This window comes from Panulirus ornatus, chromosome 61 (genome assembly GCF_036320965.1).
Source record: "Panulirus ornatus isolate Po-2019 chromosome 61, ASM3632096v1, whole genome shotgun sequence".
NCBI lineage: Eukaryota > Metazoa > Arthropoda > Malacostraca > Decapoda > Palinuridae > Panulirus > Panulirus ornatus.
In genome coordinates this window covers 7784014-7800422 of record NC_092284.1, presented here as the reverse complement: position 1 = coordinate 7800422, position 16409 = coordinate 7784014, and the positions used below count along the sequence as shown (strand labels likewise).

Below are 16409 nucleotides of genomic sequence, written 5' to 3'. Positions count from 1 at the left end.
GCCCCCTTCTCTGTTCCTTCTTTTGGAAAATTAAAAAAAAACGAGAGGGGAGGATTTCCAGCCACCCGCTCCCTCCCCTTTTAGTCACCTTCTACGAGACACATGGAATACGTGGGAAGTATTCTTTCTCCCCTATCCCCAGGGATATATGTATATATATATATATATACATATATATATATATATATATATTTTTTTTTTTTTTGTCGCTGTCTCCCGCGTTTGCGAGGTAGCGCAAGGAAACAGATGAAAGAAATGGCCCAACCCACCCCCACACACATGTATATACATACGTCCACACACGCATACGTCCCCCACTCCCCTTACTTCCATTGTTATCACCTTTTTCCATTCTGTACTCAGTCTCTCCTTGTACTTCCTCACACAAGTCTCCTTCCCAAGCTCACTTACTCTCACCACCCTCTTCACCCCAACATTCACTCTTCTTTTCTGAAAACCCATACAAATCATCACCTTAGCCTCCACAAGATAATGATCAGACATCCCTCCAGTTGCACCTCTCAGCACATTAACATCCAAAAGTCTCTCTTTCGCGCGCCTGTCAATTAACACGTAATCCAATAACGCTCTCTGGCCATCTCTCCTACTTACATAAGTATACTTATGTATATCTCGCTTTTTAAACCAGGTATTTCCAATCATCAGTCCTTTTTCAGCACATAAATCTACAAGCTCTTCACCATTTCCATTTACAACACTGAACACCCCATGTATACCAATTATTCCCTCAACTGCCACATTACTCACCTTTGCATTCAAATCACCCATCACTATAACCCGGTCTCGTGCATCAAAACCACTAACACACTCATTCAGCTGCTCCCAAAACACTTGCCTCTCATGATCTTTCTTCTCATGCCCAGGTGCATATGCACCAATAATCACCCATCTCACTCCATCAACTTTCAGTTTTACCCATATTAATCGAGAATTTACTTTCTTACATTCTATCACATACTCCCATAACTCCTGTTTCAGGAGTACTGCTACTCCTTCCCTTGCTCTTGTCCTCTCACTAACCCCTGACTTTACTCCCAAGACATTCCCAAACCACTCTTCCCCTTTACCCTTGAGCTTCGTTTCACTCAGAGCCAAAACATCCAGGTTCCTTTCCTCAAACATACTACCTATCTCTCCTTTTTTCACATCTTGGTTACATCCACACACATTTAGGCACCCCGATCTGAGCCTTCGAGGAGGATGAGCACTCCCCGCGTGACTCCTTCTTCTGTTTCCCATTTTAGAAAGTTAAAAAATACAAGGAGGGGAGGATTTCTGGCCCCCTGCTCCCGTCCCCTGTAGTCGCTTTCTACGACACGCGAGGAATGCGTGGGAAGTATTCTTTCACCCCTATCCCCAGGGATAATATATATATATATATATACACATACACACACATACACATACATACGCACATATACACACACACACACATACATATATATACATATGAAAAATGTAAGAAACAATTTAGAAAACTGAAACTTCTAGCTTGAAATGAAATGAAACAATGAATGTCACATACTGGTTCAACCTCTGGCTATGGAAAAAGGAAATGTATAATTTATTTACACAAAACGTCAATAGTAGTTCTCATTAATTTAACCACTGTATCAATAAGCTTCAATGTCTGAGCTACATTTTTCCAGTTTTACTATTTTCTTGTCAAAGCACCATGTATGAAAACTATCACTCCAGTAACACAACTATAAACATTTACTTCCCCTTTAAAAAAGTTCTGGGGAAGTCTGTCTCGATACACTGCGGGACACTCTACCACCTGGCGAGGTTTGTGTTGCAATGGTTCTTGATTCAAAAACGGAGTAGCATCACTGCATAAAGCCCAAGGATGAAGCATCAACGCCACTTTTCATCAACTGCCCATTTCAGGCAACTCGTCCTTCTTTCAAACTGGCTGTAGCTGTTCCATCTTGAAGCATTTCCTATCCATTTTTTAGAGGTGTTGTTTATTTCAGATGAATTAACTTGCAGCTGTTTTTTGATCCCCTTATTTTTGTTCCACATTTCTTTAATAGTTTTGTTGTTGGTGACAACTTTTAATTGCTTCTGTATGCTCAAGTATAATCCTTCTCCATCATTTGCTGCATCTTCTTAATGCACTTCATTTTGAATTAAGCAAGCAAGGGTTCAGGCCAGCATTCATCAAAATGATGGTGATGCCCCGAGCCTGGCTGGTGGGCATATATATATGGGTATTGATTGAGAGGGTGAAGGCATGTACAGAGCATCAGATTGGGGAAGAGCAGTGTGGTTTCAGAAGTGGTAGAGGATGCGTGGATCATGTGTTTGCTTTGAAGAATGTATGCGAGAAATACTTAGAAAAACAAAGGGATTTGTATGTAGCATTTATGGATCTGGAGAAGGCATATGATAGAGTTGATAGAGATGCTCTGTGGAAGGTATTAAGAATATATGGTGTGGGAGGCAAGTTGTTAGAAGCAGTGAAAAGTTTTTATCGAGGATGTAAGGCATGTGTACGTGTAGGAAAAGAGGAAAGTGATTGGTTCTCACTGAATGTAGGTTTGCGGCAGGGGTGTGTGATGTCTCCATGGTTGTTTAATTTGTTTATGGATGGGGTTGTTAGGGAGGTGAATGCAAGAGTTTTGGAAAGAGGGGCAAGTATGCAGTCTGTTGTGGATGAGAGAGCTTGGGAAGTGAGTCAGTTGTTGTTCGCTGATGATACAGCGCTGGTGGCTGATTCATGTGAGAAACTGCAGAAGCTGGTGACTGAGTTTGGTAAAGTGTGTGAAAGAAGAAAGTTAAGAGTGAATGTGAATAAGAGCAAGGTTATTAGGTACAGTAGGGTTGAGGGTCAAGTCAGTTGGGAGGTAAGTTTGAATGGAAAAAAGCTGGAGGAAGTGAAGTGTTTTAGATATCTGGGAGTGTATCTGGCAGCGGATGGAACCATGGAAGCGGAAGTGAATCATAGGGTGGGGGAGGGGGCGAAAATTCTGGGAGCCTTGAAGAATGTTTGGAAGTCGAGAACATTATCTTGGAAAGCAAAAATGGGTATGTTTGATGGAATAGTGGTTCCAACAATGTTGTATGGTTGCGAGGCGTGGGCTATGGATAGAGTTGTGCGCAGGAGGGTGGATGTGCTTGAAATGAGATGTTTGAGGACAATATGTGGTGTGAGGTGGTTTGATCGAGTAAGTAATGTAAGGGTAAGAGAGATGTGTGGAAATAAAAAGAGTGTGGTTGAGAGAGCAGAAGAGGGTGTTTTGAAATGGTTTGGTTACATGGAGAGAATGAGTGGGGAAAGATTGACCAAGAGTATATATGTGTCAGAGGTGGAGGGAACGAGGAGAAGCGGGAGACCAAATTGGAGGTGGAAAGATGGAGTGAAAAAGGTTTTGAGTGATTGGGGCCTGAACATGCAGGAGGGTGAAAGACGTGCAAGGAATAGAGTGAATTGGAACGATGTGGTATAGCAGGGTCGACGTGCTGTCAATGGATTGAACCAGGGCATGTGAAGCGTCTGGGGTAAACCATGGAAAGTTGTGTGGGGCCTGGATGTGGAATGGGAGCTGTGGTTTCGGTGCATTATTACATGACAGCTAGAGACTGAATGTGAACGAATGGGGCCTTTGTTGTCTTTTCCTAGCGCTACCTCGCACACATGAGGGGGGAGGGGGTTGTTATTCCATGTGTGGCGAGGTGGCGATGGGAACAAATAAAGGCAGACAGTATGAATTATGTACATGTGTATATATGTATATGTCTGTGTGTGTATATATATGTGTACATTGAGATTTATAGGTATGTATATTTTCGTGTGTGGACGTGTATGTATATAGACGTGTATGTGGGCGGGTTGGGCCATTCTTTCGTCTGTTTTCTTGCGCTACCTCGCTAATGCAGGACAACAGCGACAAAGCAAAATAAATCATTATGAATTTTTTTTTTATTTTTTTTTTATTTTTTTTATAAATAATATATATATATATATATATATATATATATATATATATATATATATATATATATATATATATATATATATATATAATCCTTGGGAATAGGGAAGAAAGAATGCTTCCCATGTATTCCTTGCATGTCATAGAAGGCAACTAAAAGGGGAGGGAGTGGGGGGATGAAAATCCTCCCCATATCTTTTTTTTTTTTTTTATTTTTCCAAAAGAAGGAACAGAGAAGGGGGCCAGGTAAGGATATTCCCTCAAAAGCCCAGTCCTCTATTCTTAGTGCTACCTTGCTAATGCGGCAAATGGTGAATAGTGTGAAAGAAAGAAAGATATATATGTATATTTTACTTTTTCGCTGTCTTCCGTGTTAGTGAGGTAGCGCAAGGAAACAGATGAATGGCCCAACCCACCCACATACATATGTATATTCCTAAATACTCACACACTCACATATAAATACCTATACATTTCAACATATACATACATATACATACAGAGACATATACACATATACACCTGTACATATTCATACTTGCTGCCTTCATCCATTTCCGTCGCTACCCTGCCACACATGAAATGGCACCCTCTCCCACTATGCACGCGAGATAGTGCTGGGAAGAGACAACAAAGGCCACACTCATTCACACTGTCTCAAGCTGTCATATGTAATGCACCGAAACCTTATCTCCCTTTCCACATCTTGGCCCCACAAAAATTCCATGTTTTACCCCAGACGCTTCACATGCCCTGGTTCAATCCATTGACAGCGCAGTGACCCCGGTGTACCACATCGTTCCAATTCACTCTATTCCTTGCACGCCTCTAACCCTCTTGCATGTTCAGGACCCGATCCCTCAAAATCTTTTTCATTCCATCCTTCCACCTCCAATATGGTCTCCCACTTCTACTTGTTCCCTCCACCTCTGACACATATATCCTCTCGGTCAATCTTTCCTTACTTGTTCTCTCTCTGTGACCAAACCGTTTTAATACACTCTCTTCTGCTGTCTCAACCACCCTCTTTTTATTACCACACATCTCTCTTACCCTTTCATTACTTACTCGATTAAAGCACCTCACACCACATATTGTGTTCAAACATCTCATTTCCAACACATGCACCCTCTCCCACACAACCCTATCTATAGCCTATGCCTCGAACCAAATAACATTGTTGGAACCACTATTCCTTCAAACATACCCATTTTTGCTCTCTGAGGTAACGTTCTCACCCACACATTCTTCAACACTCCCAGAACCTTCGCCCCCTCCCCCACCCTGTGACTCTTTTCTGCTTCCATGGTTTCATCTGCTGCCAAATCCACTCCTAGATGTCTAAAACACTTCACTTCCTCCAGTTTTTCTCCATTCATACTTGCCTCCCAATTGACTTGTCCTTTAACCCTACTGTACCTAATAACTTTGCTCTTTTTCACATTTACTCTCAGCTTTCTTCTTTCACACTCTTTACCAAACTTAGTCATCAGCTTCTGTAGTTTCTCACCCGAATCAGCCAACAGCACTGTATCATCAGCAAACAATAACTGACTCACTTCCCAAGCCCTCTTATCGACAGCACACTGCATAGTTGCCCCTCTCTCCAAAACACATGCATTCACCTCCCTAACAACCCCATCCATAAACAAATTAAACAACTATGGAGACATCATGCACCCCTGCTGTAAACTGAAATTCAATGGGAACCAATCAATTTTCTCTCTTTCTTCTCGTACACATGCCTTACATCCTTGATAAAAACTTTTCTGTGCTTCTAGCAACTTACCTTCCACACCATATAATCTTAATACCTTCCATAAAGCATCTCTATCAACTCTGTCATATGCCTTCTCCAGATCCATAATGCTACATAGAAATTCATCTGTTTTTCTGAGAATTTCTCACTTACAGTCTTCAAAGCAAACATCTGATGTCGGGTGTTTTGGTCGGGATGGGGTGTGAAGTGAGAGGGTCATGGAGAATGGTTTGGTAAACAGAGAAGAGGTAGTGAAAGCTTTGCGGAAGATGAAAGCCGTCAAGGTGGTAGGTTTGGATGGTATTGCTGTGGAATTTACTAGAAAAGGGGGTGACTGTGTTGTTGGCTGGTTGGTGAGGATATTCAGTGTATTTATGGTTCATGGTGAAGTGCCTGAGGATTTGCGGAATGCATGTATAGTGCCATTGTACAAAGGCAAATTACAGTGGTATAAGCTTGTTGAGTATTCATGGGAAATTATATGGGAGGATATTGATTGAGAGGGTGAACGCATGTACAGAGCATCAGATTGGGGAAGAGTAGTATAGTTTCAGAAGTGGTAGAGGATGTGTGGATCAGGTGTTTTCCTTGAAGGATGTTTGTGAGAAATACTTAGAAAAAGCAAATAGATTTGTATGTAGCTTTTATGGATCTGGAGAAGGCATATGATAGAGTTGATAGAGATGCTCTGTGGAAGGTATTAAGAGTATATGGAGTGGGAGGTAAGTTGCTAAAGCAGTGAAAAGTTTTTATTGAGATTGTAAAGCATGTGTATGAGTAGGAAGAGAGAAAGTGATTGGTTCCCAGTGAATGTTGGTTCGTGGCAGGGGTGCGTAATGTCTCCATGGTTGTTTAATTTGTTTACGGATGCGGTATACCACATCATTCCAATTCACTCTATTCCTTGCACGCCTTTCACCCATTTGTACATTAAGGCCGCGATCCCTCAAAATCTTTTTCACTCCATCCTTCCACCTCCAGTTTGGTCTCCCACTTCTCATTCCCTCTGCCCTTGACACATATATCCTCTTTGTCAGTCTTTCATCTCATTTCTTTCATGTGACTAAACCATTTCAACGCACCTTTGTCTGCTTTTTCAACCACACTCTTTTCATTACCACATATCTCTCTTACCCTTTCATTACTTTCTAGGTCAAACCACATCACACTACATATTGTCGTCAAAAATTTAATTTCCATCATCCTCCGCACAACCCTGTCTATAGCCCATTCCTCTCAACCATTTAACGTTGTTGGAACCACTTTTGCTATCCGAGATAACGTACTTGTCTTCCACACATTCTACAATGCTCCCAGAACCTTTGCTCCCTCCCCAACCCTGTGACTCACTTCTGCTTCCACTCCCAGATATCTAAAACACTTCACTTCCTCCAGTTTTACTCCATTCAAACTTACCTCCCAGTTAACTTGTTCCTCAACCCTACTGAACCTCATAACCTTGCTCTTATTCACATTTACTCTTCGCTTCCTTCTTTCACACACTTTACCAAACTCAGTCACCAGCTTCAGCAGTTTCTCACCTGAATCAGCCACCAGTGCTATATCATCAGCAAACAACAACTGACTAACTTCCCAAGCCCTCTCATCCACAACAGACTGCATACTTGCCCCTCTCTCTAAAACTCTTGCATTCACCTCCCTAACAACCCCATCCATAAACAAATTAAACAACCATGGAGACATCACACACCCCTGCCGCAAACCGACATTCACTTGGACATTCACTTGGAACCATTCACTTTCCTCTCTCCCTACTCCACATGCCTTACATCCTGGATAAAAACTTTTCACTGCTTCTAGCAACTTACCTCCCACACCATATACTCTTAATACTTTCCACAAAGCATCTCAATCAACTCCTAATCCATAAATGCTACAGTACATACAAATCCATTTGTTTTTCTAAGTATTTCTCACATACATTCTTAAAAGGAAACAAATGATCTACACATCCTCTACCACTTCTGAAACCACACTGCTCTTCCCCAATCTGATGCTCTGTACATGCCTTCACCCTCTCGATCAATACCCTCCCATATAATTTCCCTGGAATACTCAACAAACTTATACTTCTGTAATTTGAACACTCACCTTTATCCCCTTTGCCTTTGTACAATGGCACTATGCATGCATTCTGCCAATCCTCAGGCACTTCACCATGAGCCATACATACACTGAATATCTTCACCAGCCAGTCAACAACACGCTCACCCCTTTTTTAATTCATTCCACTGTAATACCAACCAGACCCGTTGCCTTGCCGGTTTTCATTTTCCGCAAAGCTTTCACTACCTCTTCTCTGTTTACCAAACTATTCTCCCTGACCCTTTCACTTCGCACACCACCTTGACCAAAACACCCTATATCTGCCACTCTGTCATCAAACACATTCAACAAAACTTCAAAATACTCACTCCATCTCCTTCTCACATCACCACTACTTGCCATAGTACCCCTCTTCACCAATGCTCCCATTTGTTCTCGTATCTTATGCACTTTATTTACTTCCTTCCAAACATCTTTTTATTCTCCCTAAAATGTAATGGTACCCTCTCACCCCAACTCTCATTTTTCACCTCTTGCACCTTTCTCTTGACCTCCTGCCTCTTTCTTTTATACATCTCCCAGTCATTTGCACTATTTCCTTGCAAAATTTCTCCAGACGGCTCTCTCCTCTCTTTCTCTAACAATCTTATTTCATCCGACCACTCACTACCTTTTCTAATCTACCCTCCTCCCACCTTTCTCATGCCACAGGCATCTTTTGCACAAACCACCACTGCTTCTCTAAATACATCCCATTCCTCCCCCACTCCCTGTACGTTATTTGCTCTCCTTTTTTCATTCTGCACTCAGTCTCTCTTGGTACTTCCTCATACAAGTCTCCTTTCGAAGCTCACTTACTCTCGCCACTCTCTTCACCCCAACATGTGTGTGTGTGTGTGAGAGAGAGAGAGCAGAGTTTTCTTGATTCTACCTTGGTAACAGGAAACAGTGTGTGTGCGTATAAGTAGTGAGATGTTTTCACCTAGTGTGTAAGGCATGCATGCATATGGGAAGAGAGGAGTGAGAGTGGGTTTGAAGTGAAAGTTGGTCTGCAGCTGGGGTTTGTGATATCCCCATGGCTGGTATGGTCAGGAAGGAAATGTGAGATTCTTGGAGGACTGGGCAGTTATGCTTTTTATAGGTGATGAGTGGGTTTGGGAAGTAAATCAGTTGTTGTTTGGTGGTAGATTTGAGAAAGAAACTGTAGAAATTGGTTACCGAGTTTGGAAGAATGTGTGGAAGAAGGAAGTTGAGAGTAAATGTAGTTAAGGTTAAGGTTATTAAGTTTAGCAGGGTTGAGAGTCAGATGTGAGTTTGGAGAAAAATTGGAGGAACTGATGTATTTTTAGATAAATGGGACTGGATATGGCAATGAATGGAACAATGGAAGCTGAAGTGTGCTCTGGGATTGGTAAGGGAGCAAAAGTTCAGGGAGCACTGTGTTCTGTGCAAAAAGAGAGGTCATTGTCTAGAAGGGCAAAAGGAATGGTACGTTTGAAGGTATAGGAGTGCAAATAATGTTATATGGATTCGAGTTATGGACTATAGATGAGGATGTGCAGACAAGGAGGGAAATGTGGGTTTTAAATGTTTGAGAGCAATATGTGATGTGAGATGTTTGATCATGTAATTGATAAAAGGGTAAGAGAGTGGTGTGGTAATGATAAGAATGTGGTTGAGAGAAGTGAAGAGGATGTGCTGAAATGGTGATAAGAATGTGGTTGAGAGAAGTGAAGAGGATGTGCTGAAATGGTGATAAGAATGTGGTTGAGAGAAGTGAAGAGGATGTGCTGAAATGGTTGGACGTATGGAAGAAATGAATGAAGATAGGTTAACACACGATATATGTGTCGGAAGTGGAAGGAAGAAGGACAAGGGTTAGACCAATCTGGAGATGGAAGGATGGATTGAAAAAGATTTTTAGTAGCTGGGGACTGAAAATGCATGAGGGTGAAAGGTATATTTTTTATTTATTATACTTAACCGCCGTCTCCTGCGTCAGTGAGGTAGCGCAAGGAAACAGATGAGGAATGGTCCAACCCACCCACTTGTACATGTATATTCATAAACGCCCACATACGCACATATACATACATGCATATACATTTCAACGTCTCCATACAGACATATTCATATATACATATGTACATATTCATATTTGCTGCCTTCATCCATTCTCGTCGCCACCCCGTCACACACGAAATAGCATCCCCCCATCCAGCGAGGCAGCGCCAGGAACACACACAAAAAAAAAAAATGGCCACATTTGTTCACACTGAAACTATAGCTGCCTTTCCACATCCAGGCCCTACAGACCTTTCTATGGTTTACCCCAGATGCTTCACATGCCCTGGTTCAATCCATTGACAGCACGTCGACCCCGGTATACCACATCTTTCCAATTCACTCTATTCCTTGCACGCCTTTCTTCCTCCTGTATGTTCAGGCCCCGATCGCTCAAAATCTTTTTCACTCCATCCTTCCACCTCCAATTAGGTGTCCTGCTTCTCCTTCTTCCCTCCACTTCTGACACATACATCCTCTTTGTCAGTCTTTCCTCTCATTCTCTCCATGTGACCAAACCATTTCAACACACCCTCTTCTGCTCTCTCAACCACACTCTTTTTATTACCAACATCTCTCTAACCCTTTCATTACTTACTCGATCAAACTACCTCACACCACATATTGTCCTCAAACATTTCATTTCCAACACATGCATCCTCCTTCCCACAACCCTATCTATAGCCCATGCCTCACAACCATATAACATTGTTGGAACTACCATTCCTTCAAACATACCCATTTTTTCTCTCTTAGATAACATTCTCGCCGTCCACACATTCTTCAATGCTTCCAGAACCTTCGTATCCTCCCCCACCCTGTGACTCGCTTCCACTTCCATGTTTCCATTTGCTGCTAAGTCCACTCCCAGATATCTAAAACACTTCACTTCCTCCATTTTTCTCCATTCAAACTTACCTCCCAAGTAACTTGTCCCTCAACCCTACTGAACCTAATAACCTTGCTCTTATTCCCATTTACTCTCAGCTTTCTTCTTTCACACACTTTACCAAACTCCATCACCAACTAATGCAGTTTCTCACCCAAATCAGCCACCAGCGTTGTATCATCAGCGAACAACTGACTCACTTCCCAAGCCCTCTCATCCACAACAGACTGCATACTTGCACCTCTCCCCAAAACTCTTGCATTCTTTTCCTAACCACCCCATCCATAGATAAATTAAACCATGGAAACATAACGCACTCCTGCTGCAAACTGACATTCACTGGGAACCAGTCACACTCCTCTCTTCCTGCTTGTACACATGCCTTACATCCTTGGTAAAAACTTTTCACTGCTTCTTGCAACTTACCTCCCATACCATATACTCTCAAATCTTTCCACAAAGCATTTCTATACACCTTATCATATGTTTCTCCAGGTCCATAAATGCTATATACAAATCCATTTGCTTTTCTAAGTATTTCTCACATACATTCTTCAAACAAAACACTTTATCCAAACATCCTCTCCCACTTCTGAAACCACACTGCTCTTCCCTAATCTGATGCTCTGTACATGCCTTTTTTCTGTCAATCAATACCCTCCCATATAATTTCCCAGGAATACTCAATTAAATTATGCCTCTCTAATTTGAACAATCACCTTTATCCCCTTTGCCTTTGTACAGTGGCACTAAGCATGCATTCCGCCAATCCTCAGGCACTTCACCATGATCCATACATACATTAAATATCCTTACCAACCAATCAACAACACAGTCACCCCTTTTTTTTCAATAAATTCCGCTGCAATACTATTGAAACCCGCAGCTTTGCCGGCTTTCACCTTCCACAAAGCTTTCACTACCTCTACTGTGTTCACCAAATCATTCTCCCTAACCCTCCCACTTTGCACTTCACCGGACCAAAACACCTTATATCTGCCACTATATCATCAAACTCATTCAACAAAGCTTTAAAATATTCATTCCATCCTCTCACTCCATCACTACTTGTAATTATCTTCCCATTAACCCCCTCCACGTATGTTCCCATTTGTTCTCTTGTCTTACGCACTTTACTCCCTCCTTCCAAAACATCTTTTTATCCTCCCTAAAATTTAATGATACTCTCTCACCCCAACTCTCATTTGCCCTCTTTTTCACCTCTTGCACCTTTCTTTTGACCTCCTTCCACTTTATTTTAAATATCTCCCAGTTATTTGCACTACTTCCCTGCAAAAATCGTCCAAATGCCTCTCTCTTCTCTTTCGCTAACAATCTTACTTCATCCCACCATTCACTACCCTTTCTAATCTGCCCACCTCCCACCTTTCTCATGCCACAGGCATCTTTTGTGCAGGCCATCACTGCTTCCCTAAATACATCCCATTCCTCCCCCACTCCCCTTATGTCATTGGCTCTCACCTTTTGCCATTCTGCACTCAATCTCTCTTGGTATTTCCTCACACTTGTCTCCTTTCCAAGCTCACTTACTCTCACCACTCTCCTCCTCAATATTCTCTCTTCTTTTCTGAAAACCTCTACAAATCTTCACCTTCACCTACACAAGATAGTAATCAGACATCCCTCCAGCTGCCCTCTCAGCACAGGAACATCCAAAAGTCTCCCTTTTACACATCTGTCAATTTACACGTGGTCCCGTATCGCGCTCTGGCCATCTCCCCTACTTACATACGTGTACTTATGTATATCTCTTTTTAAACAAGGTATTCCCAATCACCAGTCCTTTTTCAGCACACAAATCCACAAGTCTTCACCATTTCCATTTACAGCACTGAACACCCCATGTACACCAATTATACCCTCAACTGCCACATTACTCACCTTTGCATTCAAATCACCCATCACTATAACCCGATCTCGTGAATCAAAGCTGCTAACACACTCACTCAGCTGCTCTCAAAACACTTGCCTCCCATGATTTTTCTTCTCATGCCCAAGTGCATAGGCACCAGTGATCACCCATCGCTCTCCTTCCACTTTGAGTTTTACCCATATTATTCTAGAGTTTACTTTCTTACACTCTATCACATATTCCCTTAACTCCTACTTCAGGAGTGCTACTCCTTCCTTCGCTCTTGACCTCTCACTAACCCCTGAATGGTCCAATTTACTTTTTATAGAGACAGAATGAAGATACTAAGCAAGAGTCCTTTTCTAATGTTCCAGGTATTACATAAGTTCTGAGCTTCTCTTGAATATGTAGCATACTTATATGTATATTGCATGAAAATTTGAAGCCCTGCATCAACCAAGTCGTTTATACATCCTCTACGTATCATCCCTATATCAGCTGTTTTGTTGTACCCTTCAGCTTTTGCAAGTGAATTTGGTAATGCTAAATGATTTGAAAAAATATTGTGTGATGACTGGGCAGTTTTTATGTAGGAAACTTAATTGAATGTATTAGGTATTTGTGGAATTCTTCAGTGAATGTGTAGTACTTCAACGTGAATTACTGTGGTTACCTACTTATTGAATATATTTTTTATTGCTTTACTTTCAGGGAGCACTTAGAAAGGAGCACAAAGCCCAGAAGAAGCAGGGAGTCTTCACGGAGTCGTCGAAGATCAAGATCAAGAAGTAAGACAGAGAGCTCAGGAAGTGACAGAGAATATTCACGAACAAAGTCAAAGTCTAGGAGTCGATCAAGAAGGCTAAAAAGTAGATCAGAAAGATCAGCTAGTAGATCAAAAAAGTCATTAAGAAGATCAGATAAGTCAACAGGTAGATCGGAGAGGTGAATTGGAACTGAATGATAAAGAAGCCAGTTGGTCAAGAAATTTAACCAATATTAAGAAGTTTGTTCAAGAAGTCAAGAAGCCAATCAGAGAAGTGAAGTAGAGCTAAATCCAAAAGGCAGAGAAGATAATCCAAAATATAACAACTAGATGGGACAAATACATAAAAAGAAAAAAAATGAGAATTGAACTCGGATATTAAGTGGATGCTGAAGAGTGTTAGTAATAAAAAATATCTTTCCTTACCTTCCATCCCCTGGATTCCACTTTCTGTTAGAGATCCTAAAGTGCAGTGATATTATGCGCTTGTCTTTGTGGAGTGAATGCTGAATGATTACCGAGTGCGATGTTTAGTGTCTTTTGTGTAGAAGTTGCATTTTGGGCCTGAGAGATCTTGTGATATGTTGAACTTATGTTTGTAATAGTGGAGAGATTATATTATTCAAAACACAATAGAAGTTGGAAGCCCTACTTGTTTGGGGAAGTCATTTAAGCTGTCGAGTGTGAAGTCGACTTTAAGTAAGAATAGGTTGGCAGGGCAGTTGTTTAGCTTGAGTCAGTGCAGCATGAATATTTTATTGGAGAAGGGGGAATTTGTGAACGTAATTTGCTGGAGTGTAAGGTGGGGGTGTCCATTGTATTGTTTGCAATGGAAAGAATGAATGAACAGGCAAGTGAGATGGTTTAGGAGTTTAGGGTGGAGGAGGTAAAACATATGTAGAAGATTGTAAGTGATTAATTTTCTTTTTCCAAAATTTATGTTGGTGATTGTTCTCATGGAATTTAGTTTATGACCCTTTTGTTGAAGTTTGTCGTACAGGTTGTAAATGTCATGTGTGTGTTTTGTATATTGTATATGATGCCACATTGATATTTTGTTGATTAGGAACACTTGATCATTCAGGGTTATGGGAGGATGCATGAGAGATTCATGTCTGGGAGGAGTTAAGAGGATATCTGCAAGGAACCAGTGTTCTAGCTGTGTAACTAGTGTTGCATTTTTGGTGTTACTTGTATGGTGTTAGGTTGCTGTGATGTAGGTTTATGATCGTCTCCATCTGAGAGGACTGTCATACTCCGGCGGTTTGCAAGGGGGTGACGGGATATCACAAAGCGAGTCTGAAAAGAGTTGATTGATTGCATGGGGAACACCACTGTAGAGCTTTGTAGGTAACCATTTGCGTTATTTTTGTGGAGCTTGGTGAAGAAATGCTGGGGTACAGTGTCAAATGCTTTGTTGCTGTTTATTGCTATTGTCTGGCAGAGTGGTTGTAGTTGGAGCCATCCAGCGGGTAGAGCTGTCCTGGTTTGCATGTCTTTTGAGTCTTATGTAATAGTTTCTAAAAGTTTGAGTATTGATGATGGCATGGGGAAGGAAAGGAGTTGATGAGTTGATAGGCTCTCTGGATGAGTAGTTTCCCCAATATGCTGTTAACATTCAGAGTAAATGTGAACAAAAGTAAGGCAATGAGTTAAAGCAGTGGGTTTAGACAGGAGGGCGTAAGGTGGAATGGGGAGGACATGAAGAATGTGCGGTCCATTAGGTAATAAAGGAGGCTGGATGATGAATGAAACGCCTGAGGATGATGCTGGTATGTGGTGCAAAGGAAGTAGATTATGTAGGGAATGAGTAAAAGAGTGGGATTGAGGGAGATGACCAAGGATGTATGAAAAGGGTGAGCAAAGGAAGGCTAATTAAGAGGATCTACAAATCACATACGTTGAAAGACATGCTGTTGATTGTGATTTATGAAGTACAAAATGTCCCATTTCAGCAGTATTATCAGACATTTAGAAATATGCCGAGCTTGTGTATGTTTCTTTAGACAAATATACGCTGTATGTGTTACACTTATCATTTTTTCAAAGATCAACCTTGGGAGGGGTAATATTTGTCCAAGGGTACCGAAATCCTAAATACCAATTAGCCACTGCTTCATTACCTGTTCACACACACACACACACACACACACGACGCCCGAGCGCGCGCGCATACACACACACGACGCGCGCAACAAAACAAAAACACAAACGATGTGCGCGCGCATGCACACACACACACACACATACACACACATACACACACGACGCGTGCACAAACACACACACGCGACGGACTTGAAGACAAAATCGCGACGCACGTGCGCGCACACACACACACGACGCGCACGCACACACACGACACGCAAACACACAACACGCAAACACGCACGCGCACACAAACACGCACACACGTTTCGCAAACACACACGACGCGGGCGCGCGCACATAAACAACGCTCGCGCGCGCACACGACGTAGGCACACACAAACGACGCGTGAGTACACACAAACAACGCGTGCGCGCACACGACGCGCCTGCGGGCACACACCGGCGCGCGCGCAAACACGAGCGCACACAAACACACGACGTGCGCGCACACAAACACACAACGCGCGCACACAAAAACACGACGCGCACGCACGCACTCGCGCACACACCACACACGCCCATACACACGACGCGCGAAAATAAACACAAGATGCACGCACTCAAAGCGCACACGCACGCACACTAAAGACGCGCGCACGCACGCACGTACACGACGCGCGCATTTATAAACGCACGCACACACGACGAACACATACAACGCGAGCACACACGACGCGCGCGCGCACACACACACACACAACTCGCACTGCGCGTACACACAACGCGCGCACACAGGACGTGCACACGCACACACGCACACTCGACGTGCGCGCACGCAAACACCACACACACACACACACACACACACACGACGCGCACGCACATACACAAGGCACAAACACACCACGCACGTACGCACACAAACACGCACGACGTGAGCG

The 16409-nt window shown here is 42.5% G+C and overlaps 1 protein-coding gene across 1 annotated transcript in view; it reads left to right on the top strand.

Annotated features, from left to right (window-relative positions):
- Positions 1–15409, top strand: part of LOC139767442 (uncharacterized) — a 298235-nt gene extending 282826 nt beyond the window's left edge. The window contains exon 10 of the mRNA XM_071696824.1: positions 13323–15409. Coding sequence (XP_071552925.1) covers positions 13323–13560 — 238 coding nt within the window. The 3' untranslated portion in view covers positions 13561–15409. The remainder of the gene's footprint in view (positions 1–13322) is intronic.
- Positions 15410–16409: the final 1000 nt, after the last annotated feature.